At 31.9% G+C, this 23,645-nt stretch overlaps 2 protein-coding genes and 1 pseudogene across 2 annotated transcripts; all 3 read left to right on the forward strand.

The window, feature by feature from the left end:
- The first annotated feature begins 6,027 nt into the window (after positions 1-6,027).
- On the forward strand, positions 6,028-8,367 carry LOC107010185 (annotated as a pseudogene).
- Positions 8,368-12,715: 4,348 nt separating this feature from the next.
- Positions 12,716-15,310, forward strand: LOC107009231 (probable endo-1,3(4)-beta-glucanase ARB_01444). Its single transcript, XM_015208533.2, has one exon. It carries the CDS (start codon positions 13,046-13,048, stop codon positions 15,089-15,091), a length of 2,046 nt encoding a protein of 681 aa, XP_015064019.1. The 5' UTR covers positions 12,716-13,045; the 3' UTR covers positions 15,092-15,310.
- A 3,807-nt stretch (positions 15,311-19,117) lies between these two features.
- LOC107008971 (probable endo-1,3(4)-beta-glucanase ARB_01444) lies at positions 19,118-21,778 on the forward strand. The gene has a single exon (XM_015208201.2). The coding sequence runs from the start codon at positions 19,487-19,489 to the stop codon at positions 21,569-21,571; it is 2,085 nt and encodes a 694-aa protein (XP_015063687.1). The 5' UTR covers positions 19,118-19,486; the 3' UTR covers positions 21,572-21,778.
- Positions 21,779-23,645: the final 1,867 nt, after the last annotated feature.

The following is a 23,645-nucleotide window of genomic DNA, read 5'->3' on the forward strand; positions in this document are numbered from 1 at the left end:
AATTCCTTAATATATATAAAAGAAAAAATAGAAACAAAATAAAATATTGTATACAAACAGATTACCCAAAAAAAAATAAAAAAAAATACATATTATGATGATATACAATCAATTACACACAAATATCTAAAAAAAATTTGGGAAAATATTTGATTTTGAACTAGTATTGTCTTTCTATAGCTTTAGAATTCTTTTTTTGGGAAAATATCTGATTTTGAATGTTTTGCTTAAATCATGGGATTATGTGAATTTATTTTTATCATTTTTTGTGCTATTGTTACCTTTTGTTGAGAAAAATAATTTTTTTGTATAAATTTTATTAGAAAAATATTTTATACAAATTTAAAATCACCTAACAAACTAAACTATACCCATGGAATGTAATTATGTAAACTATATCCATGGAATGTAATTTCATAAAATTGGTTTTGCCATATATGAAATTTTCCCTTCATCAAAGGATGTCCAAGGCGGCCTTTAGTTTTTTTTGGGAAATAACAAATATTTTTTTCTAAATATCAATTTATATTTTCATATAATATGATTCTATTTATATTTTTAAAAAATAGCAAGTGACGTCGCTTAATTCCTATTAAATTTATGCCAACGGGACAATGACAAAGTAGCAAGAGCTCCCGCGTCCCAAATGGTTAGCTTACGCATAGAGGCTAGGGATATATATTGACTATACTTAACTTTATTGTATTCAAACAAGGGGCGGATCTACTAAGGGTAGTGGGGTTGCCACGCCATCCACGGGCTTCAACGGAAACTCTAATAGATATAGATATATATCTAAAATATAATTACAAATATTAAACGTGCCACCTAAGGAACTAAAAGGCCTTCTGGTGCGGTTAGCTAAGGGTCATAATTTGATACAAAGGTTGTGGGTTCGAATCTTGTTGATGCCCTGGAGTTTTTTAATTTGCAATTTTTAACTTACTGCTGAACCCCCTTTGCAATTTTAACTTGCTTCCTTAATATGATAGTCACGCATTATTTTTTTTGTTTGATTCTAATAATTGTCTTAATATGGAGTATAATTTAAAAGTATATTTGACTAGCGGGTTTCTTAAAACATGATCCATTATAAATATAAGCATTGATATCGTCATTGATCGTTTTAAAAATGTAAAAACTTGTCAAGTACAATTATAAATGAATGATGAATATTCATGCTATTTATCGTATAATTGAAAGTTTTAACTTTGTTTACTTTATAATCTCAATCAAATGTGGGGTGAAAATTTGTATTTATATACGGAGGTAGGGAAGGGAAGGACAAATTGTAAGGTGAAAGTTCAAATAGTTAATCAATTGAGCTAAAGTAATTTTTCCCAAATATTATGTGAGAAAAAAAATCTTCTGTTGTCGGTCTTGAATTCGACTTTCAACAAGAGCATCTAAATTAAAACGATAAATTTTTGCTTCGTTGGAGACATCTGATAAAAATTGAAATAATGCGGAAAAGATTAGCATGATCTATGCACAAAGATTTTGTAGTATATATAATACAAAAATTGTCATCTTATTATTGCTCATATTTTCATAGACCGAAAAAATGAATAATTCGACTGAAGCCTAAAATTAGTTTAACCGATGAACCTACTTGGCACCCAGAGACTTGAAATCCTGAATCCGCCTCTGATTCAAACTCTCCTTCCTTCTAGCTCCACCATATAGCAAGGTCTCATTTATTATTTTCAAATTATTTCCTCAGTCCATTTTTAATTATTATAGTTTCATTTTTTAGAATTAAATGATAAAAATATTGACTAATATTTTACTATATATTTTTTTCATCATATTAATATGTAAAAGAATGTAATTTATAGTATTTTTCATATAGTTTTTGAATATCTAAATTTTTTATTTAAATTCTCGAATTAATGTAATTTAAATTAACTTTGAAGATTAATCAAATTAACTTTCAAAAAACGCAACATGATAATTAAAAATGGACAGAAGAAATAGTCAATTTATTCGTGTTTCGTGTAATTATAAAAATATTTAAAATTTATGAAATATATAATTTGGTAAATACAATCATAATTAAAGATATAAATCTCTAAACATAAAAATAAAAATGAAAATAAAATATTGAGAATTAAGTTACTATGATTCTATATATCAACCAAAGAAGTAGACATGCTCTAAAACGTTACAGGATAACCTATCGGTGGCCCCTAAAGTTGGCATCAACTTTCACTTAGATATCTGAACTAGGCTTTGTTCATTAGACACCTCATGTAAGGTCCTGATATGTCATTTTGATACTTTTTTTACATTTAACAAAAATATGATGGTGAGTGTGTTTCACTCGCGGATAATGTGTAAAGTGTCAAATTAAATGAGGACACTAGTCATTTTGTTCTAAATATTCTTAAACAATAAACTATCAAATTTTTTTAAAAAAAATGGTCAATGAATCGATGACACATGGCATTTTTTCCCCATATAATAACAAAAAGGGATTTAATCACCTTTAAGAATCTATAGGAAAAATGCAACATGATAATTAAAAGTGGACAAAAGAAGTAGTTAATTTATTTGTGTTTCGTGTAATTACAAAAATATTTAGAATTTATGAAATATCAGCAAAAGTGTTAAAATAACAGATTAGGGCCTCACATGAGGCGTCTAAAATGAACAAAGCCTAGTTTAAATATCTAACTGAAAGTTAATACCAACTTAAGAGAGTCACCGATGGATTAGCACAAACGTTAGTGTAGCCATAAACGAAATATTAGTACTTCATATATTAACGCATTTGATTAAATGCAAGAGCAATGGAAACAATTTTTAATTCCTCCCTTGCCCCATGAGTTCAATCTTAATCGTAAATAAATGCGCATCTTTTTTGGGATCAGAGTGTGAACTTAAAAGAATGATATGCATTCATTGATAAATAATTAAATAAAAAAGATCAACATTAATTTGCTTGGACCATGTGATGTTTATAACTTACGAAAAAAATTTAAAATATATTTAAACTTTGATCAAAATTATTGTAATAATATCGAACTTTGGAAAGAAGTTTATATTCTGAACTATTTAATAGTGCATGTGTCCACATGAACATAATAAATATTCCCTCCGTCCGGAATTGTTTGTCATGTTGCGCTTTTCGAAAGTCTATTTGACTAATTTTTCAAGTTGAATTAAATCAAATTAATTCGATATTTTAAATTAAAAAATTAGACATTCTAAAACTATATGAAAAGTACTATAAATTGCAATTTTTTGCACATTAATATGATGAAAAAATACATCTTATAATGTTAGTCAAAATTTTTATAGTTTGACTCTAAAAATAGAAATCATGACAAACAATTTCGGACGGAGAGAGTATTGCATAATTATAAATAGTAATGTGGACACATATTTACCTTTAAATTATACTATAAAGTTTGGTATCATAACAACAATTTTGACTAAAATTAAAATATTTTTTGGACCCGAAGGAATTTGTTGTCTTCTTTTCCCTTTTGAATGGATTGTTTCTTTTACTTTGATATATGGTTGATAATTGAATAATCAAATCAAAACTAATAACAATCAAACCATTAAAATAGTTTGATTTTAGATTAAATAATTTAATAACAAATTAAATTAGTTTAATTTTGACTGATAACTGTTCCAAATCCACAAACAAATGCACCACTCTGTGTATCCTCAAGAATCCACAAATGAACTTTGCGCTAGGCAGAGCTTCAAACATTGTGTTATAAACCAATGAAGTATCAATTTGGATGAAATATTACATTTTCTGCATAGAAATTGACTTCAGCAACCCATTCCCCAAGGTCTACCAAATCTCTGTTAATATTACGTTATTTATATTTTGTCTTATTTAGTTTAATAATAATGGATCCAGTTGACTGATTGTTAATTAGTTAATGAATGTCAAGTAGTAATATTTCATGTCCTTCCTTACCACTTGTATAACGTTTTCATTATACTATTCATGAATCAAACTTTAATTACACTACAAATTAAGCAATTAACCGGTTTCTTCTCTCTTCTGTCTCATTTTCTGGCTCGACTAAATTTGATTGCACACACCCAATCAAGGGTTGCGCTGCCTCCCAATAGGATTTTTTTTTGTTAGGATTCAAACATAAGATATCTGATTAAGAATGAAAACAATTTCATTACTACGCCACGATCCATCATTTTTGGTCACTAGAATTTGCCAGTAGTTGCTGACCATTTCAAAGAGACAAGAAATGTAGAGTATGACACACGAATTAAGATATCACGTTCTAAATTACTCATATATAAAACTTCTAATTAAGTCAACTAGAAATAAACGTCCTTTCAGATTCTCTATATATCCATCACGTTTTTTAAAGTCCACATTAAGTATTGTTTCATTCTAATACTTAATAAATATCATAGACTGTAACGTAATTATGAGTTTTTTTTTCTGTTAAGTTACTTCTTTCGTCCGGTATTATTTGTCATGGTTTTTATTTTTAGAGTTAAATTATAAAAACTTTGACTAACATTTTAAGATGTATTTTTTCAGTATTTTTCGTATAGTTTTAGAATATCTAATTTTTTTATTTAAAATATTAAATTAATGCGATCTAATTTAACTTTGAAAATTAATCAAATTGACTTTTGAAAGACGCAACATGACAAACAATTCTGAACGGAGTAACTACAAAATTATTACCTATCAAATTTGGGTTTTGGGTTAGGTTGGGTCAGTAGGGTCGATTTCTTAATTGAATTTATATATAATTAGACCAAAAGTAAAAAATATTAGCTGAAAGAATCACCCATCGGGAATTAGAAGTTTGGACATCTGTGATTTTTGTGTTAGTAAATGCAAAGTTATATAATTTTTATGTTAGAATATATAGTAAACTAACTTTGCTTGGAAAAAAAAAAGAAGAAAAAACTCATATTAAATGTGAGCAATTATGAAATTCACCCTTCATTCAAATGACAAATCATGTGCAACTCACCATGTACATATAATATGCTGCTAATTAATTACCATTAGTCTATAAGGAGTCAACTCAAGATTGGGGGCTAAAACAAAATCTTAAAAAGGGATCCTAATATTTTTATTTTAAATCTAATTTTCTAGTCTTTTAAGATATGAAATCATTAATTACTGTTTTATAATTAATTTGTTTTAGTAATTCATTTTTAATTGATAATATAGTTAATTCATTCAATCTCTCTCGCAATATTGTTGATTTCAAATAAGATTTGTCAATTTTAGTTTTGAAAAATTTCTTTTAACTGAGGCAACAAAAATTGTTAATATTATTCTATAAGCAATATTTTTTTTATTCAGAATTTTTATTATTTGTTAAAAATCTATCGAGGGCTCCATTTTGAAATTTATTTAATTCTTCAAGTTTTCTCTTTTTTTCTCTTTTTGTAAATCCAAAATCATAAATTCTCGTTAACATATTTACATTGAAACAAAAATATATACTTATGAACTAAAAATATTCAAAGCATTGTGTTCCTTCAATACAATGATTGGTTGTCACACTTTAGATTGCGAAGAAGACAACCACAAACGATTTTTGATCTTTTGTAAGTAAGCGACAATAAATCAAAAAAAAAAAAGTGTTGGAGAGAGTCCAATATTGAGGATAAAAATAATAAAATAGAGAAAGAAAAGAGTATATGATAGGGTCATATTTTTGGGAGATAAATAAGGAAATACAATTTTCCACTTAATGAAATTATTTCCAAAAAAATGTTTCATTCCCTTAAAAAACTGGGAAAACTAACTGTCATTGTACATGATTTTTTTTTAAAAAGAAATTAAAAATACATTTAATCTTTTGAAAATATAATATAGGTAAGTATTTAAAAAAGAAAAAATGAGCCATGGACTCAAGTGATGTGTTTAATGACCTAGTGGTGAAGATGGCCCTGAGTCTATAAAACCAAACATTTTACTATATAAGTTTTATATAATATGTTTCCTTATATAACTTAATAAGTAATTTGCTGGTCATATAATTTTGATCTTTGAAACATCAGTTGCAGATGAAGAGTGGTCCAGCAGAGCTGTTTAAGAGCTTTAGAAAAATTGTTTTACCAATCTTAACGTTACTGTTGTTACTCAAAATTCATTTGATACTAACACTTATTCTTTGTTGCAAAATATTAATCATAATGCCATTACCCAACTACTCTCTCCAAACAATTCAGAGAAAACAGGGCAAGTATGTAACATCTTTGTGGGAAAATGGGTGCCAAATCCAAAGGGACCATACTATACAAATGAAACAAACTGTGTGATCGATGATCGACAGAATTGTATGAAATTTGGAAGACCGGATAGTGATTTCTTACACTGGAGATGGAAGCCAAATGATTGTGAGCTTCCACTTTTTAATGCTACTCAATTTCTGCAAATTGTTCGTGGAAAGACTTTGGCTTTTGTTGGAGACTCCCTAGCAAGAAACCAAATGCAGTCACTTGTGTGCCTTCTATCTAGTGTACGTAAGCATTCATAAAATTTTCATCACTCAAATGTAAATCTGTATTGATTAGTTATTACTAATTGATACAAAGGGCAGCTCAGTCCACAATATATACATCTTACATAAACATATAGGGTCCGGTGAAAGGCAAAACTCTTAGGAAGTGTGTAATCTAGAAAATCTAAACAAATGAAAGGATCAATGAATGATTTCATGGCTCGAACCAATAACTTATAGTTGTAATAGATGACAGAATTGGCAAAACCAAATGACTTATAGATAAGAGAATTGGCAAATCATAGTTGTAATATATATATATATATCCAACTTGTTTAATTTTCCTACATTATTGTTAAAACAAAATATCATGTTTATGTCTCAGGCGGCCATTCCTGTGGACGTATCAGAGACTCCGGACACAAGATTCAGGCGATGGTTGTATAAAGATTACAACTTCACAATCATGGCCCTATGGTCTCCACTGTTGATCAAATCCCATGAAACTGATCCTAGTTACAGTCTCATGAATCTGTATCTCGACAAGGCCGATGATGCCTGGGCAAGTCAGGTTGACAAAGCTGATATTGTCATAATCTCTGGAGGGCAATGGTTCTTTAGGCCATTTTTGTACTATGAAAATGATCAGCTCATTGGATGTTACCTATGCAATGATAAAAATGTTACAAAACAGAGCCATTTTTATGGATACAGAATGGCGTTTCGTACAGCTTTCAAGACCTTTTTAAACCTGAAGAAATCAAAGGGTCGATTGGTAATGCTAAGGCCATACTCCCCTTCACATTTTGAGAATGGGGAATGGAATAATGGAGGGAATTGCAATAGAACAAGTCCCTACAAGAATGAAGAAATGAAATTGGATGGATAGGAATTGAAGATGTATTGACTCAATTGGAAGAATTTAAGGCAGCAGAAAAAGAAGGTAGAAAAAGGGCTAGTGTCAAATTCAAATTGCTAGATACAACTGAAGCAATGGTAATGAGACCAGATGGACATCCAAGTCATTATGGACATTGGCCAAATGAAAAGCAAATACCTGATTGTGTGCATTGGTGTATGCCAGGCCCTGTTGATACTTGGAATGAGCTTTTGTTAGCAACTCTAAAGATGGATTTATTCAGAGATAGAAACAGAAATATTCTTGGTACCAACCCTACAATAATAAACTTTTTAGATGTATGTGTAATAATATTACACAAGTTATAGTACTCCATGCAGTTTTAAGTTTTAACCATGCTTTGCAATGTCAGTAATCAAATATCCAATCAATAATGCTATGGCCGTACGACGCATAACTTCATTCATATAAACTTATGTTAATAAAGGTTTAAGTTTTCTAAACCTTTTCCTGATAAGACAAGTATGCAACTAATGTCCTACGAAATAAAAGTTTTCGATTTTTTTTTTATCTTAGCGTAATTAAATCATAATTAAAAATAGAGAAAATTATGCATTATAACAAACTATTGATTTAAAATAAATATTATAGATACAGTTTCTTTTAATTCTAATTCGTAGCAAACATATTGTCATTCTTGCCTATCTCCCCTAATCTCGCTCACCACTCTCAATTCTCTCCCTCGCCTCTCTCACTCTTGTACAAATAATACAAATGTTTTGTGTTTGTAAAAAGCGAGATATAGTGTATATACAAATACAAATAAATATCTCTCTGTCCCATAAACTTATAGTTATACTAATACAAAATTTTCTCTTAACATTTCTGTTTTGTCTTTTTCTCTTTTTCGTTTTATGCAAACACAATATACAAGAGAGATATGCTATATTAATACAAATCTTTTAAGTCAATTCAATTGTATATTAACTCGATTCAGTTGTATATAATTTCAAATTTTATGCAGGATTCAAACGCAATCATTGATACATATACATAGTAGTTATGAGTTACATATATATCATTATCTAACCGGTATACATGTACAATTTACATTTTTCTTCTCTTTCTCTTTATCTCGCTCGTCATGTTATTCTAACACAAAGAACATAAACATATACAAACACAATTTTCATAGAAACAGAAGCCCTATTTGTGCAAATCATGTGCTCCATAGCAAATATAGTTTAAATTTGCTATGGAAAAAAAATAGCAAAACTATAACTATAAAACGCTAATATAATTTTTATATTTGTTATTCCAAAAATTTACTCAAAATACTCTGACTCAAAAAAATTTATCAAAGAAAAATATAAACAAAATTTTTGGGGCAATTCGTGCAAAAGCTTACTATTTACTTGCCAAACCAATGGGTGAATAAAAGGTTAACTTGGTCCATTAATTATGGGCTAAATTTTCAACCCAACCCAAGGCTGGTCCTTATTCAACGTCCAACAAGCAGTCAGCGGGACAGGTGATTTGTTGAGAAAATTAAGCTAATGTTTGGTCATAAATTTTTAAATATTTTTGACAAATATTTTTTTGATGAAATTTTAAGTGAAATTTAATAATATATTTGGTCATATTATTCGAAAAATATATTTCATTTTTTTTAAAAAATATAATTTATATTCATAAGTTTTAAAAACTATAAATTAACCATAAGTTTGTGTTAGAAGTCAATTGGATTTTCGTTGCAAAAAATAATAACTAGTGCTCATGCCACTAGAGCAATGTGGTAGTTTGGAGTGAACGCAATAAGCATTATTTCATACATCATGAAGTAGACAAAACAAATGACTTTGTTACTCTGAGTCAATTATTCATCATTTTTCATCAACAAATCATATCGTCACTTTCATATTCACTTAATATTTCTTCACTATTTTGATGTTTACGAAAAAAATTGATGAGAATCACCATTAATGGAGATTTGAGAAGAGAGAAAAATATTTTCATTCATAAAAATTTTACTTTACATTCAAGATATATATATATATATATAAGTAAATGAGTTGTAACTAGAAGATTCTTCCTAATTAATTCTACCTAACTTCTACAACTAACTAACTAACTTTTGTAAATGGATAACTACCTTCATTAATTCATCACTCCCCCATCAAGCTTAGAATAAGAAAATATGTTTTTCATTCCAAGTTTGTGAATAAAAGTTTCATGCTGAGGCTTACATAGTCCTTTTGTGAGTAAGTCTGCTGGCTGATCTTTAGTGTTTATGTAGTGTGTTTGTATTAGCCCTTCCAAAATCTTTTCTCTAACAAAGTGACAATCTATATCGAAACGTTTAGTTCTCTCATGAAAAATAGGATGAGCTGCTATCTGAATTGCAGCTTTGCTGTCACAGAACAACCTTATAGGCAGACTGATTTCTGTTTCCAACTCCTTGAATAAACCTTTCAGCCAAACTATTTCTGCAACTGTAGTGGCCATACTTCTGAATTCTGCTTCTGCAGAGCTTCTAGATACAGTACTTTGCTTCTTAGCCTTCCATGATATTACTGCATTCCCAAACTTCACTACATATCCAGTTACAGACCTCCTAGACTCCACACAGGCAGCCCAATCTGAGTCACATATGCTGTTAATTCTGAACTTTTACTGCTTGGCATAAACAAACCAAGTCCTGCTGTTCCTTTGATATATCTCACTACTCGAATAGCAGCTTCCATGTGAGATATTTTAGGTGAGTGCATATACTGACTTAACACTTGAACCACAAAGGCTATATCTGGCCTAGTCATAGTCAAATACAACAACTTCCCTATAAGCCTTTGATATTTTCCAAAGTCATCTAACAATGTATCTTCTGTATTACTGACTTTGTCTGTGCTTTCATCAAATTCAGTAGAAGTTAACTTGTGATTGTATTCTAGAGGAGTAGAAGCAGGTCTGCATCCTGTTAATCCTAATTTAGATACAAGTCCTAAAGCATATTTTCTCTGATTCATGAGAATACCATCATTAGTTCTAGAAAACTCAATTCCAAGAAAGTATTTTAGCTCACCAAGATCTTTCATCTTGAACCTGTGTTGTAGATCTTTCCTAACTTGTTGTATGAGCTGCAAATTACTACCAATTACTAATAGATCATCAACATATACCAGAATAACAAGCAACTCTTTTTCTACCTTCTTTGTAAACAAGGAATAATCATAATGAGACTGTGTAAATCCCATATTAATCAATGCTTGAGTTAGTTTTAGATTCCACTGCCTTGGTGCTTGCTTCAAGCCATACAAGGATTTATGTAACTTGCAAACCATAAGCATGATTATCAAATGTTCTTACCTCATTACCTTGATTGCTTCCAGTAACACTGTTGGCATGAGAATTAGAGGTGGTTCCTTTCCTCTTGGGATATCCATGGAGCTTATAACAAGTCTCCCTGGTATGACCGTTAAAATGACAGAAATCACAAACCAGGTGAGCTTTCCCATTAGACCTACCATCACCATAGTTTCTCTGCCTATAACCACCATTGTTTCCATTTTGATTATTGAAACCAGAGTATTGACCTTGAGATACTTTGTTACTCATAAGAGCAACTTCTGAATGTGAATCAGCTAGAGAGGATCCAATGCTTATACTATTCAACCTCTGACTTTCAACATTAATGATCATAGCATAAGCTTGATTAACATTAGGGACAGGAATTATCATCAAAATTTGACTCTTAGCATGAGCATAGGTCTCATTTAGTCCCATTAGAAATTGTCATAGTTTGTGATACTGGAAATGTTCAGAATACAACTTTGCTTCATCACAAGCACATGAAGGAGGAGGCATTAGAGTTTCAAACTCATCCCACAATTCTCTAAGTCTAGAAAAGTAACTTGATACAGAAGCAGTACCTTGAGATAGTGTAACAATTTCCTTATGTAGAAAAAAGGCCCTGGATGCATTGACCTTATCAAACCTTTCACGAAGATCTTCCCAAACTGTGTGTGCATCGGATCCATAGATGACTGTACTCAGTAAACCTTTAGAAACAGAGTTCATTATCCATCCCAAGACAATGGCATTACACCTATCCCACAGATCATGCATCGAAGAGGGATACATATCCTTTTTACATGTTCCTAACAGAAATCCTAACTTGTTTTTTCCCAGAAGTACAAGTTTCAAGGATTTACTCCATCAAAAGTAATTTTCAAGTCCTAGAAGTTGAATTGAGGTAAGAACTGAACCTTGAGTATCTGATGGATGAATGAACAAGGGATGATTGTGATCAACTCGTTCAGATTCAGTAAAAGATCTTCCCTGCAATTGCACTTCATTATTTACAGCACCTTCATTAGGAAGCACCATGATTGATTCACCAACAAATTTCCAGAACTTAACAAAGTTCAAACCAGAGATGATAAACATATCACAAACAAAGATCCTTTTCAGAACGCAACAGAGATCTAATCAAAAAAATGATAACCAGATCGCAAAACAGACTTGTATCAGCAAATAGAAGAGCTGATGAAAATATTTCAAGCTATGAAGATGTTAGACACAGAATACTTCACTGTGCTCTGATACCATGATGAGAATCACCATTAATGGAGATTTGAGAAGAGAGAAAAATATTTTCATTCATAAAAATTTTACTTTACATTCAAGACACACATATATATATATATACAAGTAAATAAGTTGTAACTACAAGATTCTTCCTAACTAATTCTAACTAACTTCTACAACTAACTAACTAACTTTTGTAAATGGATAACTACCTTCATTAATTCATCAAAAACTATATAATACAACACAAACTATTATAGTGGGTATTTTTGTGAAAGACAAAAATTTGATGTAAAATTTTAATTTTAAAAATATTCTAAATAATGAGATTTGACCCCATACTAGAAAATATTAATATCTAGAATTTTGCTAAAAATATTTATCAAAATAATAACAAATTATATGAATAAAAAATATTTTTTTTTCCAAATATTATTTGAGAAATCCAAAGAAGTATCTTAATCCGTGAGCTCCAATTCCTTTAGAAATTCCCCCCTCCGTAATATATGTCGACTCTCTTACCAGTTCATATTGCCTGTTAAATCGATTAGCCGTCTCACAGAGAAAGGAGCTCCGTCCTCCTTTGTGTGGCAATAAAAATAAATAATTATGAAATAAAAAATTAATTAAAAATATATATGATTAATTTATTTCTTGATAATTCATTTCAACATAATTAATTCTAAGATAAAATTGTTCCAATCCAAATCAAATGATTGTTGCTTTCTTTGCTTCCTTAATCATCCAATTTTATTTCCTCCCTTCTCAAATGATTAACTTACACCTGCAGATATCTATGACTCTATTCATCTTTACTTGCAATCAAACAATTTCCTTTCTTCCAGCAAGGTCAAATTTCCATTCTTTCCTCCTTGCTGGCGGCTATTCGAACAAGTATGTAAATGCTTCTCAACTACTACTCCATTCTGACGTACCAAAGTTGACATTTATTTATACAGAAATATTAATGATTCAATTTGTATTTTGATAATTTTTCAGATTAGATTAACGCGCTTAAGTTTTAATAAAGAAAATCAAAAGGAAAGTTAAATCCATCATTGAAAAACCTTTCAATAATCCTACCAAACCCTATATAACCCATTCACAGCCAACTTCATCTTCCTCACAATCCTTTGCCATGGCGTCATCTTCGCAGCCTTTCATCTTCCCAGGTACCCAATCCACTGTTCTACCTGACCCATCTCCTTTTTTTGCTCCTCATCTCCTCTCACACCCTTTGCCCACTAATTCTTTCTTCCAAAATTTCCTACTCAAGAATGGTGATCAACCTGAATATATACACCCATATATCACCAAATCGTCCCTTTCATCTCTTACTCTTTGTTACCCATCTCAGTTCCACAATCCGGCTTTCATTTACCAGACTTTTATTGCTGATCTGACCATCAGAGCGTTGAACAATCCCAATCCAAATGCACCCCATGTAATTTCATCCTTTGATGATCTTAGTGTCACATTAGACCTTCCCTCTAGCAAACTTAGGTTCTTTCTTGTTAAAGGTTCACCCTTTATTACGTGTAGTGTTATTGAAAATGTAGCCATATCGATTTCGACAATTCACGCCATTCTTCAATGTTCACCCAATGGTAATCGTACTAAATATACTATCAAGCTAAATAATGGGCAAACTTGGGTTTTGTATGCTTCATCCCCAATTGATTTGAGTAATGATGTATCGTCTATCACGTCTGGTGTGTTTTCGGGTATTATTAGGATTGCTTGTTTGCCAAATTCTGATCAAACTAGTGAAGCAGTTCTTGATCGTTTCAGTTCTTGTTATCCTACAAGTGGTAATGCTGTTTTCAAGCAGCCATTTTGCTTGGAGTACAAGTGGGAAAAGAAGGGATGGGGTGACTTGCTTATGCTGGCTCATCCCCTCCATCTTCAGCTCCTTTCTGCTGAGGATAGCTCTGTAACTGTCTTGGAGGGATTTAAGTACAATAGTATTGATGGTGAGCTTGTGGGTGTCGTTGGAGACTCATGGATATTGAAGAGTGACCCTGTTTCTGTAACATGGCATTCCACTAAAGGTGTTAAGGAGGAGGCATTTCTAGAGATAATTGACGCATTGAATAAGGATGTTGCTTCCTTGGATTCGAAGGGAATATCTACAACATCATCTTATTTTTATGGAAAATTGATTGCAAGAGCAGCAAGGCTGGCATTGATAGCTGAAGAGGTTTGTCACCTTGATGTTATCCCTGCAATCTGCAAATTCTTGAAGGATACAGTTGAACCATGGTTGGAGGGGACTTTCCAAGCAAATGGTTTCTTTTATGAATCAAAATGGGGTGGAATTGTGACTAAGCAAGGGGCGTTGGATTCGGGAGCTGACTTTGGTTTTGGGGTCTATAATGATCACCATTTTCATATTGGTCATTTCCTTTATGCGATTGCAGTGCTAGCCAAGATAGATCCCATCTGGGGGAGGAAGTATAAGCCACAAGCTTATGCACTTATGGCAGATTTTATGAATTTGAGCAGGCGATCAAATTCAAAGTATGCCCGCTTGAGGTGTTTTGACTTATGGAAGTTGCATTCTTGGGCTGGGGGATTGACAGAGTTTGCAGATGGACGGAACCAGGAGAGCACAAGTGAAGCAGTTAATGCATACTATTCAGCAGCTTTGATGGGTTTGGCCTATGGAGATACCCATCTTGTTGCCATTGGATCGACCCTTTCAGCTTTAGAGATTCATTCTGCACAGACTTGGTGGCATGTGAAAGAGGGAAGCACTTTATATGGGGAAGAATTCACAAAAAACAACAGGGTGGTGGGTGTTTTATGGTCTAACAAAAGGGATAGCGGCCTTTGGTTTGCTCCACCTGAATGGAAAGAGTGTAGACTTGGAATTCAGGTCTTACCAATATTGCCCATTACTGAACTTCTGTTTTCAGACGTGCAGTTTGTGAAGCAGTTGGTCGAATGGACACTGCCAGCTCTGGCAAGGGAAGGGGTTGGAGAAGGATGGAAAGGGTTTGTGTATACTTTGGAAGCAATATATGATAAAGTGGGTGCTTTGAACAAAACAAGGAGCTTAACTGGGTTTGATGATGGAAATTCTCTTTCAAATCTTCTATGGTGGATTCATTCTAGAGATAATGAAGTGGCAGAAGGTGATAGAGGAAGCAAGTTCTGCTGGTTCAGACACTACTCTCATTGATTCTTTTACGGTGTGTTACATTTGAGTATTCTCAATATGATCTGATGGGAACCATAAAAAAAAGGATACTTAGTTTGGTGATTTGGTATTTGTCTTTTCTCTTCTGTATATAAATTTGGAGCGCTTTTTTGCAGCACAATGCTCTGTGATATGATTGCTGTAATTTTCTGCCAGATCTTAAGTTGCTATGAATAAAAGTCCAATCCAAAATTTTGGTTACTTATAATGAAAAACAAAAATAATGCAATGTAGCAATAATTTGCTAAGTTGATCAGCGGTGGTACCTGTAATTTCCAAATTGAGTAGGTGACGCCGTGAATATTGCTACTGTATTGATCTTTGGGTATCTGAGGTTGATTTCAGACATTTCTAATAGATGTGAATTATCAAATCACGTGAGGTGAAGGACTCTGATGTTCGTAGACATGAATGCATAATTTTGACTTGTGCTGAGATACACATTATATAGGAAGAAGAGATATGCTTGTTATGAATGGTGATGTAATCTAACCAACCAAATCTCTTATGGCACTGGAAAATTAAAACACTTTGTTTGCAAATGAAAACTGATTGATCTTCTGGTTTATCTGAAAATTCCAAAGCTGAAATCTTTCTGTGCGCTGCTGCTTGAAAATCCTTGCTCTTGGATCTCTGTTCTTGTTTTTTGGACATATATGCCTTGCCTCCATGTTGCTATATTCTTTGACCCCTTTTCAGATTTTCAACTAGCAGGAAGCTGCTACTCTAAATTTGTCTTGAAATCTGGGAATTGTTGGGGTTTTGTATGTTCCTTCTTTGTGTTCCTTTAACTCAAATATTCTGTTTGTGGGAATTTTGAAAGTGAAACAATTGCAACTTTTACTATACGATGTTCTTATACATATAAGGCAAGTAAGAGGTTAGAAGCAAAGGAAAATTCATCATCGGTTAAAGTGGTGTTGTGAATATGGTGTGCATAAACATGAAAGGAAATGAGTAGGCTGTGTTGAAGTGGATGTTTGAGGGAGTACTGATCTCATCTGTTTTTGGAAGTGCAATAAGAGTATAGTAAGATGGGAAAATACCATGAAATAGAATGTTAAGAGTCATCAGCAAAGAGGGATATAAAGAAAGTAAAGGAGCTAGGTGAGTATATTCATGCATCAGATATCTGACAAATCAAGTGAAAAACTAAGTCAACTGTTGAATGTATAATTTAAAGCTAGCCTGCTTTTACCAGGCAGAAAGGTTACAGTTTTGTAGTTCAAAATTTTTTTGAAGTTGCAGGATAGTTTGATAAATTTTAGAAATGCATCAACTAGAACCCCTTCAAAGAGAGCCGTTTTGCAGATAAAGATCATTCGTGAATATTTTCTGCAACTTGTTCCACCAATACATATACTCTTAACTTAAATCCAATGTCAAAATTCTCTTTTTTTTTCTAGGAAAAGTTTAACATTTTGAGATTGGAAATGGAAATAAACGTATTAGCAACAGAAGTATCCCACTAAATAGTTTTTAATTTTTCTTTATTTACTCACCTTATGAGAAATCAATTATTCATGTATTAATTTATATATCATGATGATTCATAGATAAATAAAAAATAAAATTATACATATATATATCGAAGTTCTTACTTGTTATCACAACAACACATACGTTCTGAATCTATCATTGATGCCATTTTCCCAAGTGTGAATGATGTGATGCGATGATTTATGTAGATTGACCGCAGCCCTGCATGATGGTGACAGATTTGACAGTCAATGAAGCCTCATATTTTTGTTCCACTCTTAATATATATACTCGAGTATTAATTAGAAATCATCTCTTTTTTTTTTGTTTTTTTGAGATAAGAATAAAATTTATATTTATTTTATTTTTTCAGATTTTATTTTGTGGATTGCATAGGATAGTTATGATAAATAAATAAAATATTATATGCTGCCGCACCCCAAGAATACGGAAAATATAGTAGCACGCCTTCGGTATTTACGATTTATAACCGTAAAAGGTTACAAATTAAAGGCATAATGCATCTGTAAACTAAAAGTAAGACGCCCATTTTATGTTGTTTGATTTAGCCCTAACATTACGTACCAGTAAGTTATTTTTCCAGCGCTGGATAAAAAAGACTGTCATTTTTCCGGTGAAATCTCTTTGGTTCTCAGCCCTTCATGACACCCATTTTATATCTTTATTGATTCAGCAAAAGTTACTCAATTTGTTCCAAATTAGATGTGCATTTTTTTAACCACAGCTATAATTATGGCGCTTCAAAAGGCTTAAATACTAGAAGCTTCTGAAAGCCTTTATTAGGTCCTATATTAATAAGGAGGAGTAAATCTTAAAAAACTTTATACCTCCGTAAGGCAAGCAACCCTTAAACCCAAAAAAGAAAAGAGTCTTTGATTTTCTTTCCCTATTTTGAAGATTTAAGAGTCAAACAACTTTTTTTGCTTTAGCTTGGCGAATCGCATCTCTACACAATGACGTCTGTGCAATTTAAAAGGTGATTAAGAAATTATTAATTATCAATTTTATTGTTTCACCCTTTGTTCGTATTAACTAGCCTCTTGAAAAAAATTCTTAAATCTTCAGAATTTGTTTATATTTTCAAAGACCATATTAATTGTAGGATAAATGAAAAAATTAATTAATATTATCTTAATTTAATAAATAATCATGTAATTTGGGATAGATATTTTTAGTAAGATGTTCCATATGAGACGATTGGGAATAACTTTTTTTCCCCTGTAAATATTCCTTCTTGTCGGATAAATCCGGTCAAGTTTAATTAGGTCAATTAATGTTTAATGACCTTATAGATTCATGTCATGTGTACTATATAATAATTTATATTAAGATTTACAGGAATTAAACATGCGAACTTCCTGACTTTTTAGCCGCCAAACTTCTTCGAAAATAATTTTACACATGCTTTCTCCAAATTCAACCCCCAAAAATAGATCAACCTTAAGAACATCATTGAGTTCTAAATAGTAATTCAATTAAAGAACATGATAATACATTTACACCAAAATTTATTCGGAGGTTTTCAAATAATTATAAAAATATATTTATTCATATTCTTCCAAAGTGTCGAATTCTTTAAAATTAGAGTACGAGGTTTGACAGGTGCCAGTGTTATTTTCTTTTTGAAAATATTAGCTAGGGTATATTTAATTATTTTATCTGATAGTTTTAAAAAATAAAAACAATTGACGACTTTGTTGTTTTTATTATTAAAATGAGTATATAATTTAAATGGATCTCAATCATAAATTATTATATAATACAGATGATATAATCTATAAAGTCACTAAATATTATTTTACCTAATTATACTTGACCGACCGAATTTTTATTCGTTGATTCCCAACCCTTCATCATTCTCCCAAAAAGGATGTTACTTTTCTTGGTTCCCCAACCCTTCATCATTCTCCCAAAAAAAAATGTTACTTTTCATATTTTAGCTGGCTCCCATAACCCACACACACAAAAAAAAAAAAAAAATAATACTCCCTTCATTTTCATGTCGTCCATGCTGAGTAATATAAATAAATAGTTTTCAATATTGGTTACTTCGTAAAATTAATATATAAATGATATTATTTTTTTATTTTATTTTCATAAATTATTAATTTTTAAAAATATATAAATTAATTAATTAAAATAAATTAATTCATGTTCATGAATTATTTAAAAATAAATAAATAAAGATAATATAATAAACTTAATTTATTAATGCATGTAAAAAATAAATGATAACGTATAAATAGAAACAGAGAAAGTAACAATTATATGATAATAATAATAAAGTGGGTGGGTGGGTGGGTGATGTTTTGTTTTGTTTTTAGCTTAGCAACTTTGAAATTACCGTTTCTTGAAGCACTTTCTGATCATGATGTGCTAATCGAAATATAACCAACCACCAAAACTTCACTCTAATAGTACATTGACCTCAGCAGTCAGGACCCAACGGCACAAAATGTGTACCAAATCTTTGTAACGTTCACTATGATTTGTTCTATTATATCTGCCTCTCATTAGTTAATGTCAAAAACCAGAGAGGTAGGTCAATATGTTTTGTCCTTCTGTAACGTTAATATTCACGTATTAACTTTAATTGCACAAGAAATTAAGCAATTAGCCCTTTTCTCTCTTTCATCTCCTCTTTTTTCTCATTTTTGTTCCCTTAAATTTGCAGAAATCTTGGACTTTTCAGCAACTATTCTTGACAACGAAGATGTCACGTTCTGAATTTCTCACTTATTCAAAGTCAAGTAGACAATAGAGAATCTCCAGATTCAGATTTTCTATCCATTCCTAATCCACCTTCTCTTTAAATTAAACCAAGTAGCCAATATATTAAAAAGGGTCTTCTAAAAATCTCTTCTTTAATCATCTTGAATGGGAGCTGGTCCTCCAAAACCTCTGTACAGCATGAAAATGGTGACACTTTTACTGTTTTATGCATTTTCTGTTTTTGTACAGGGTTATAATGCTGAATTAACCTTGCACCAAAACACTCAGTTTCTCTTCCCTCAAGGAAAATCTTTAGTCTTGCCTGAACCATCAGATTACTTTTCTAGTCAGCTTGTATCTACCCCTTTGCCCACTAATTCTTTTTTTCAAAATTTTGTACTCAAGAATGGTGATCAGCCTGAGTATATTCAACCTTATCTTATTCGCTCTGCTAACTCATCCATTTCTATTTCTTATCCATCTCAGAACATTACCTCTGATTTCATTGAACAGATTTTTCGACCCGATTTGACTATATCTGCTTCCAACAATCCTAAGCCAAATCAGCGCCATGTAATCTCATCATACAGTGATCTTAGTGTTACTTTGAACTTGCCTTCCAGTAACCTTAGATTCTTTCTTGTAAGAGGTAGTCCTTATTTGACTTTTGCTGTCAATGGGAACACTTCAATTTCAATCTCAACGGTTGATCCAATTCGCAAGCTCTCCTGTGATAGTTCTTTTACTAAGTACACTATCAGACTCCGGAATCGTCAAAAGTGGATCCTATATGCGTCTGCACCGATTCATTTGACTAATAATGTATCCACCATTAAGTCTGATGGGTTCTCAGGTGTTATTCGGATTGCTCTATTGGCTGATTCTGATTCCCAATTTGAGAAAATACTTGATACGTATAGCTCGGCTTATCCCGTGTCTGGAAGTGCCATTTTGGGGTCTTTTGCTCTCAAGTATAAGTGGGATGTGAAGGGTGCAGGGAAGTTGCTAATGCTTGCTCACCCCCTCCATTGTCGACTTCTTTCAAAAGCAGATGCTTCAGTAACTGTGCTGGAGGATGTCAAGTATAGTAGCATGGATGGTGAGCTTGTTGGTGTAATTGGAGATACATGGGATCTTGAAACAGAGTCAATCCCAGTATCATGGCATTCGATTAAAGGTTTGAATAAAAAATCAATCCCTGAAATTATTCGTGCACTTGGTAACGATGTTAAGACTTTGAATTCATCAAACATATCTGCTACATCATCTTACTTTTACGGGAAATTGGTTGCTAGAGCAGCAAGATTGGCATTGATTGCAGAAGAGGTTTCTTATCCTAAGGTAACACCTGTAGTCGTTCAATTCTTGAAGGATATGATAGAGCCTTGGTTAAATGGAACATTTGGAGCCAATGGCTTCTTCTATGACAATAAATGGGGTGGACTTGTGACTAAACATGGGTTAAATGACACAACAGGTGATTTTGGTTTTGGAATTTACAATGACCATCATTTTCATTTGGGATACTATATATATGGCATTTCAGTGCTTACAAGATTTGATCCTGCATGGGGAAAGCAGTACAGGAGTCGAGCCTATTCTTTAGTGGAAGATTACACGAACTTGGGACCGAAGAAGAACCAGCATTACACGCGTCTTAGGTGTTTTGACTTATGGAAACTACATTCTTGGGCTGCAGGGCTGACTGAGTTTCCATTTGGAAGAAATCAAGAGAGCACAAGTGAAGCAATTAATGCATATTATTCAGCAGCACTGATGGGATCCGCATATGGAGATGCAGATCTTGTTTCGCTTGGCTCCACTCTAACAGCCTTTGAAATCCAGTCAGCACAGACTTGGTGGCATGTAAAAAGAGATAACAAAATATATGCACCAAGATTTGTGAAGAAGAATAAGGTTGTTGGTATATTATGGTCTAGAAAAAGAGACAGCATTCTCTGGTTTGCTCCAGCTGAGAGGAAAGACATTAGGCTGGGAATTCAAGTTCTACCAATATTGCCAATCACTGAGGTTGTGTTTTCTGATGTTGATTATGTGAAAGAGCTCGTAAAATGGGCATTCACTAGCGTACCCAAAAACAGAACTGAGGAAGGATGGAAAGGATTTGTTTATGCCTTGGAAGCAATTTATAAGCAGAAGCAAGCTCTAAAAGAAGTGAGGGACCTTAGCAGTCATGATGATGGAAATTCACTCTCAAATCTTTTGTGGTGGATTCATAGCAGAAAATGATCAGCTTTAAACTTGAGAATTCACTAATTATGCTTGTTACATTGTTTATTCTTGATGGATTGAAAAATTCCATTTGTTAACGTCATATCATACCAATGTGTTTAATAACCAAATATGTCACAAAGTTCATGTTTTTACACTGGACCATTATTTGAAGCTCTTTTACATGAATAAATAAATATGCATCAGAATCTATTGAGTTGCTAAGTAGAATCTTGTTGCTGCTACATTCTGTTTCTGTTACATATCTTGAGATACTACGCAATTGACACTTATCCACCTAGCCAAATGTCACTTAAACGACCACCTGTAGAACCAAGTGGGCTGATTCACTGAGTGCATCAGTTGGTTCGTGCAAACAATGGCATTTATGCTGAATGAATTTTACGGCCTATTATTACAACTGTGTCTGTCTTGTATGAATTTAAGTCCGAAAATGTATACGTTAAGACTTCATTTTGTTGTCCCAATTTGATGTTTATTTTACACACATATATATAAAGTAATGTTGGATGATACCCTTTGTAGGAAGGTGTGCCATTGCGTGCAAATATGTTGCCTCCATTGAAGAAAACGAGTACAAAAAACTCTCTTTATAGATTCTAATAACATATGTTTGATTTTAACCTTTTGATGCAAGAAAAAGTAGGCCTTCAGGGACCTAAACTAAAACGTTAGTTGGTGCCTGTAGTTTCCTAGCTGTGACTAGGCATGTTATATTGTCAGAGTTCTGGTGCAACTGCCTAGTTTGCTACTATATCATTAGTTTTTTTTTTTGTCCTATACAATAAGTTGTAAATCACGAAGGAGAGGTGATCTGTACTAGGAAAATTCAATGTGATGAACTCAATTTAGAAGGCGAACTCTTTATTTTCATTGATAAGAAATTTTAAACTTAGACCTCCAACGTAAAAGTTCAAGTCCAAACCATTGAACTACTCCAAAGAATTATTAATTTTAAATTTTTGGGTGAGATCTTTTCAGATATTCATGTGCTTTGTAATTATATTGTTCTTTGAAGCGTTTGCATTTCAATTTCCTTTTTTAATAATGGTTTGGTGGACGCGTCCAGCGAAGTGACAACAAATAAAAGGAGTGCCATCTGAACTCTTTGTATTGACTCGAGCTGTTTTATTATTATTTTTTTTTATGAAACAAAGATTTAATTGATTAAATATTTGTAAATATAACTTTTATATACGTGTTTAATTCTCCTCGCTCAATATTCCCCTCGACATGAAAAAAAAAATTACTACAGTATTTTTTTGCCAAATGTTCGTTAATTACAAATAGAAAGAAGTGTCATGCTACACGCTCATTACCACATTGTTTTTTTCTTATATATTTTTATATTAAGTAGAAAATCTTGAAAAGGATAGTGAAAATTGTTTAATTATGCAAATAATAATTTTTTTTGGGAGAAGGGGGGGGGGGTAAATTATAATTATTGATGCAGTAACGAGAGTAACGAGAATGGAATAACTTAACGACAAACAAAGAGATAATCTATACAATTAACATGTATTCATTTTCATAAGCATATTTTTGAAACAATTCTATAGGATGAGGAGTTCAATGATTTCTTATTGCATAAACTATTTTGGGCAACTTTTATATATAGCAAACAAAAAATTCATATTTGTATGCTATAGCAAAATTTGTATAATTGCGCTCCATAGCAAACATAAAACTGTATAATTCGCTATACATATAAAATTGTATAATTCGCTGGCCTATTTCGCTGCAATTGTATAATTCGCTATCTTATTTCACTGCAATTGTATAATGCACAATTGTATAATTCGCTGCCTATTTCGCTGCAATATTTTTATAAAATTTGTTTTGCATACAGTTGAATCGAATTAAAATGTATGTATATTGCATAATTATAAGTGTATAGCAAGAAAATATATGTTTTTCTCTCGCTTTATACAAAAACAGAAACACAATATATACACTTCTGTTGTATAAAGCTAGAGAAAATTGTATTTCACTGCAATTGTATAATTCGCAATTGTATAATTCGTTGGCTTTTTTCTCTGCAATATTTGAAGTAAAATGTTTGTAAATTGTA

Source organism: Solanum pennellii, chromosome 2 (genome assembly GCF_001406875.1).
Source record: "Solanum pennellii chromosome 2, SPENNV200".
In the NCBI taxonomy this organism is placed as follows: domain Eukaryota; kingdom Viridiplantae; phylum Streptophyta; class Magnoliopsida; order Solanales; family Solanaceae; genus Solanum; species Solanum pennellii.

Coding starts and splice junctions, on each gene's coding strand:
- LOC107009231 (XM_015208533.2), top strand. CDS start 13,046: ATGGCGTCATCTTCGCAGCCTTTCATCTTCCCAGGTACCCAATCCACT.
- LOC107008971 (XM_015208201.2), top strand. CDS start 19,487: ATGGGAGCTGGTCCTCCAAAACCTCTGTACAGCATGAAAATGGTGACA.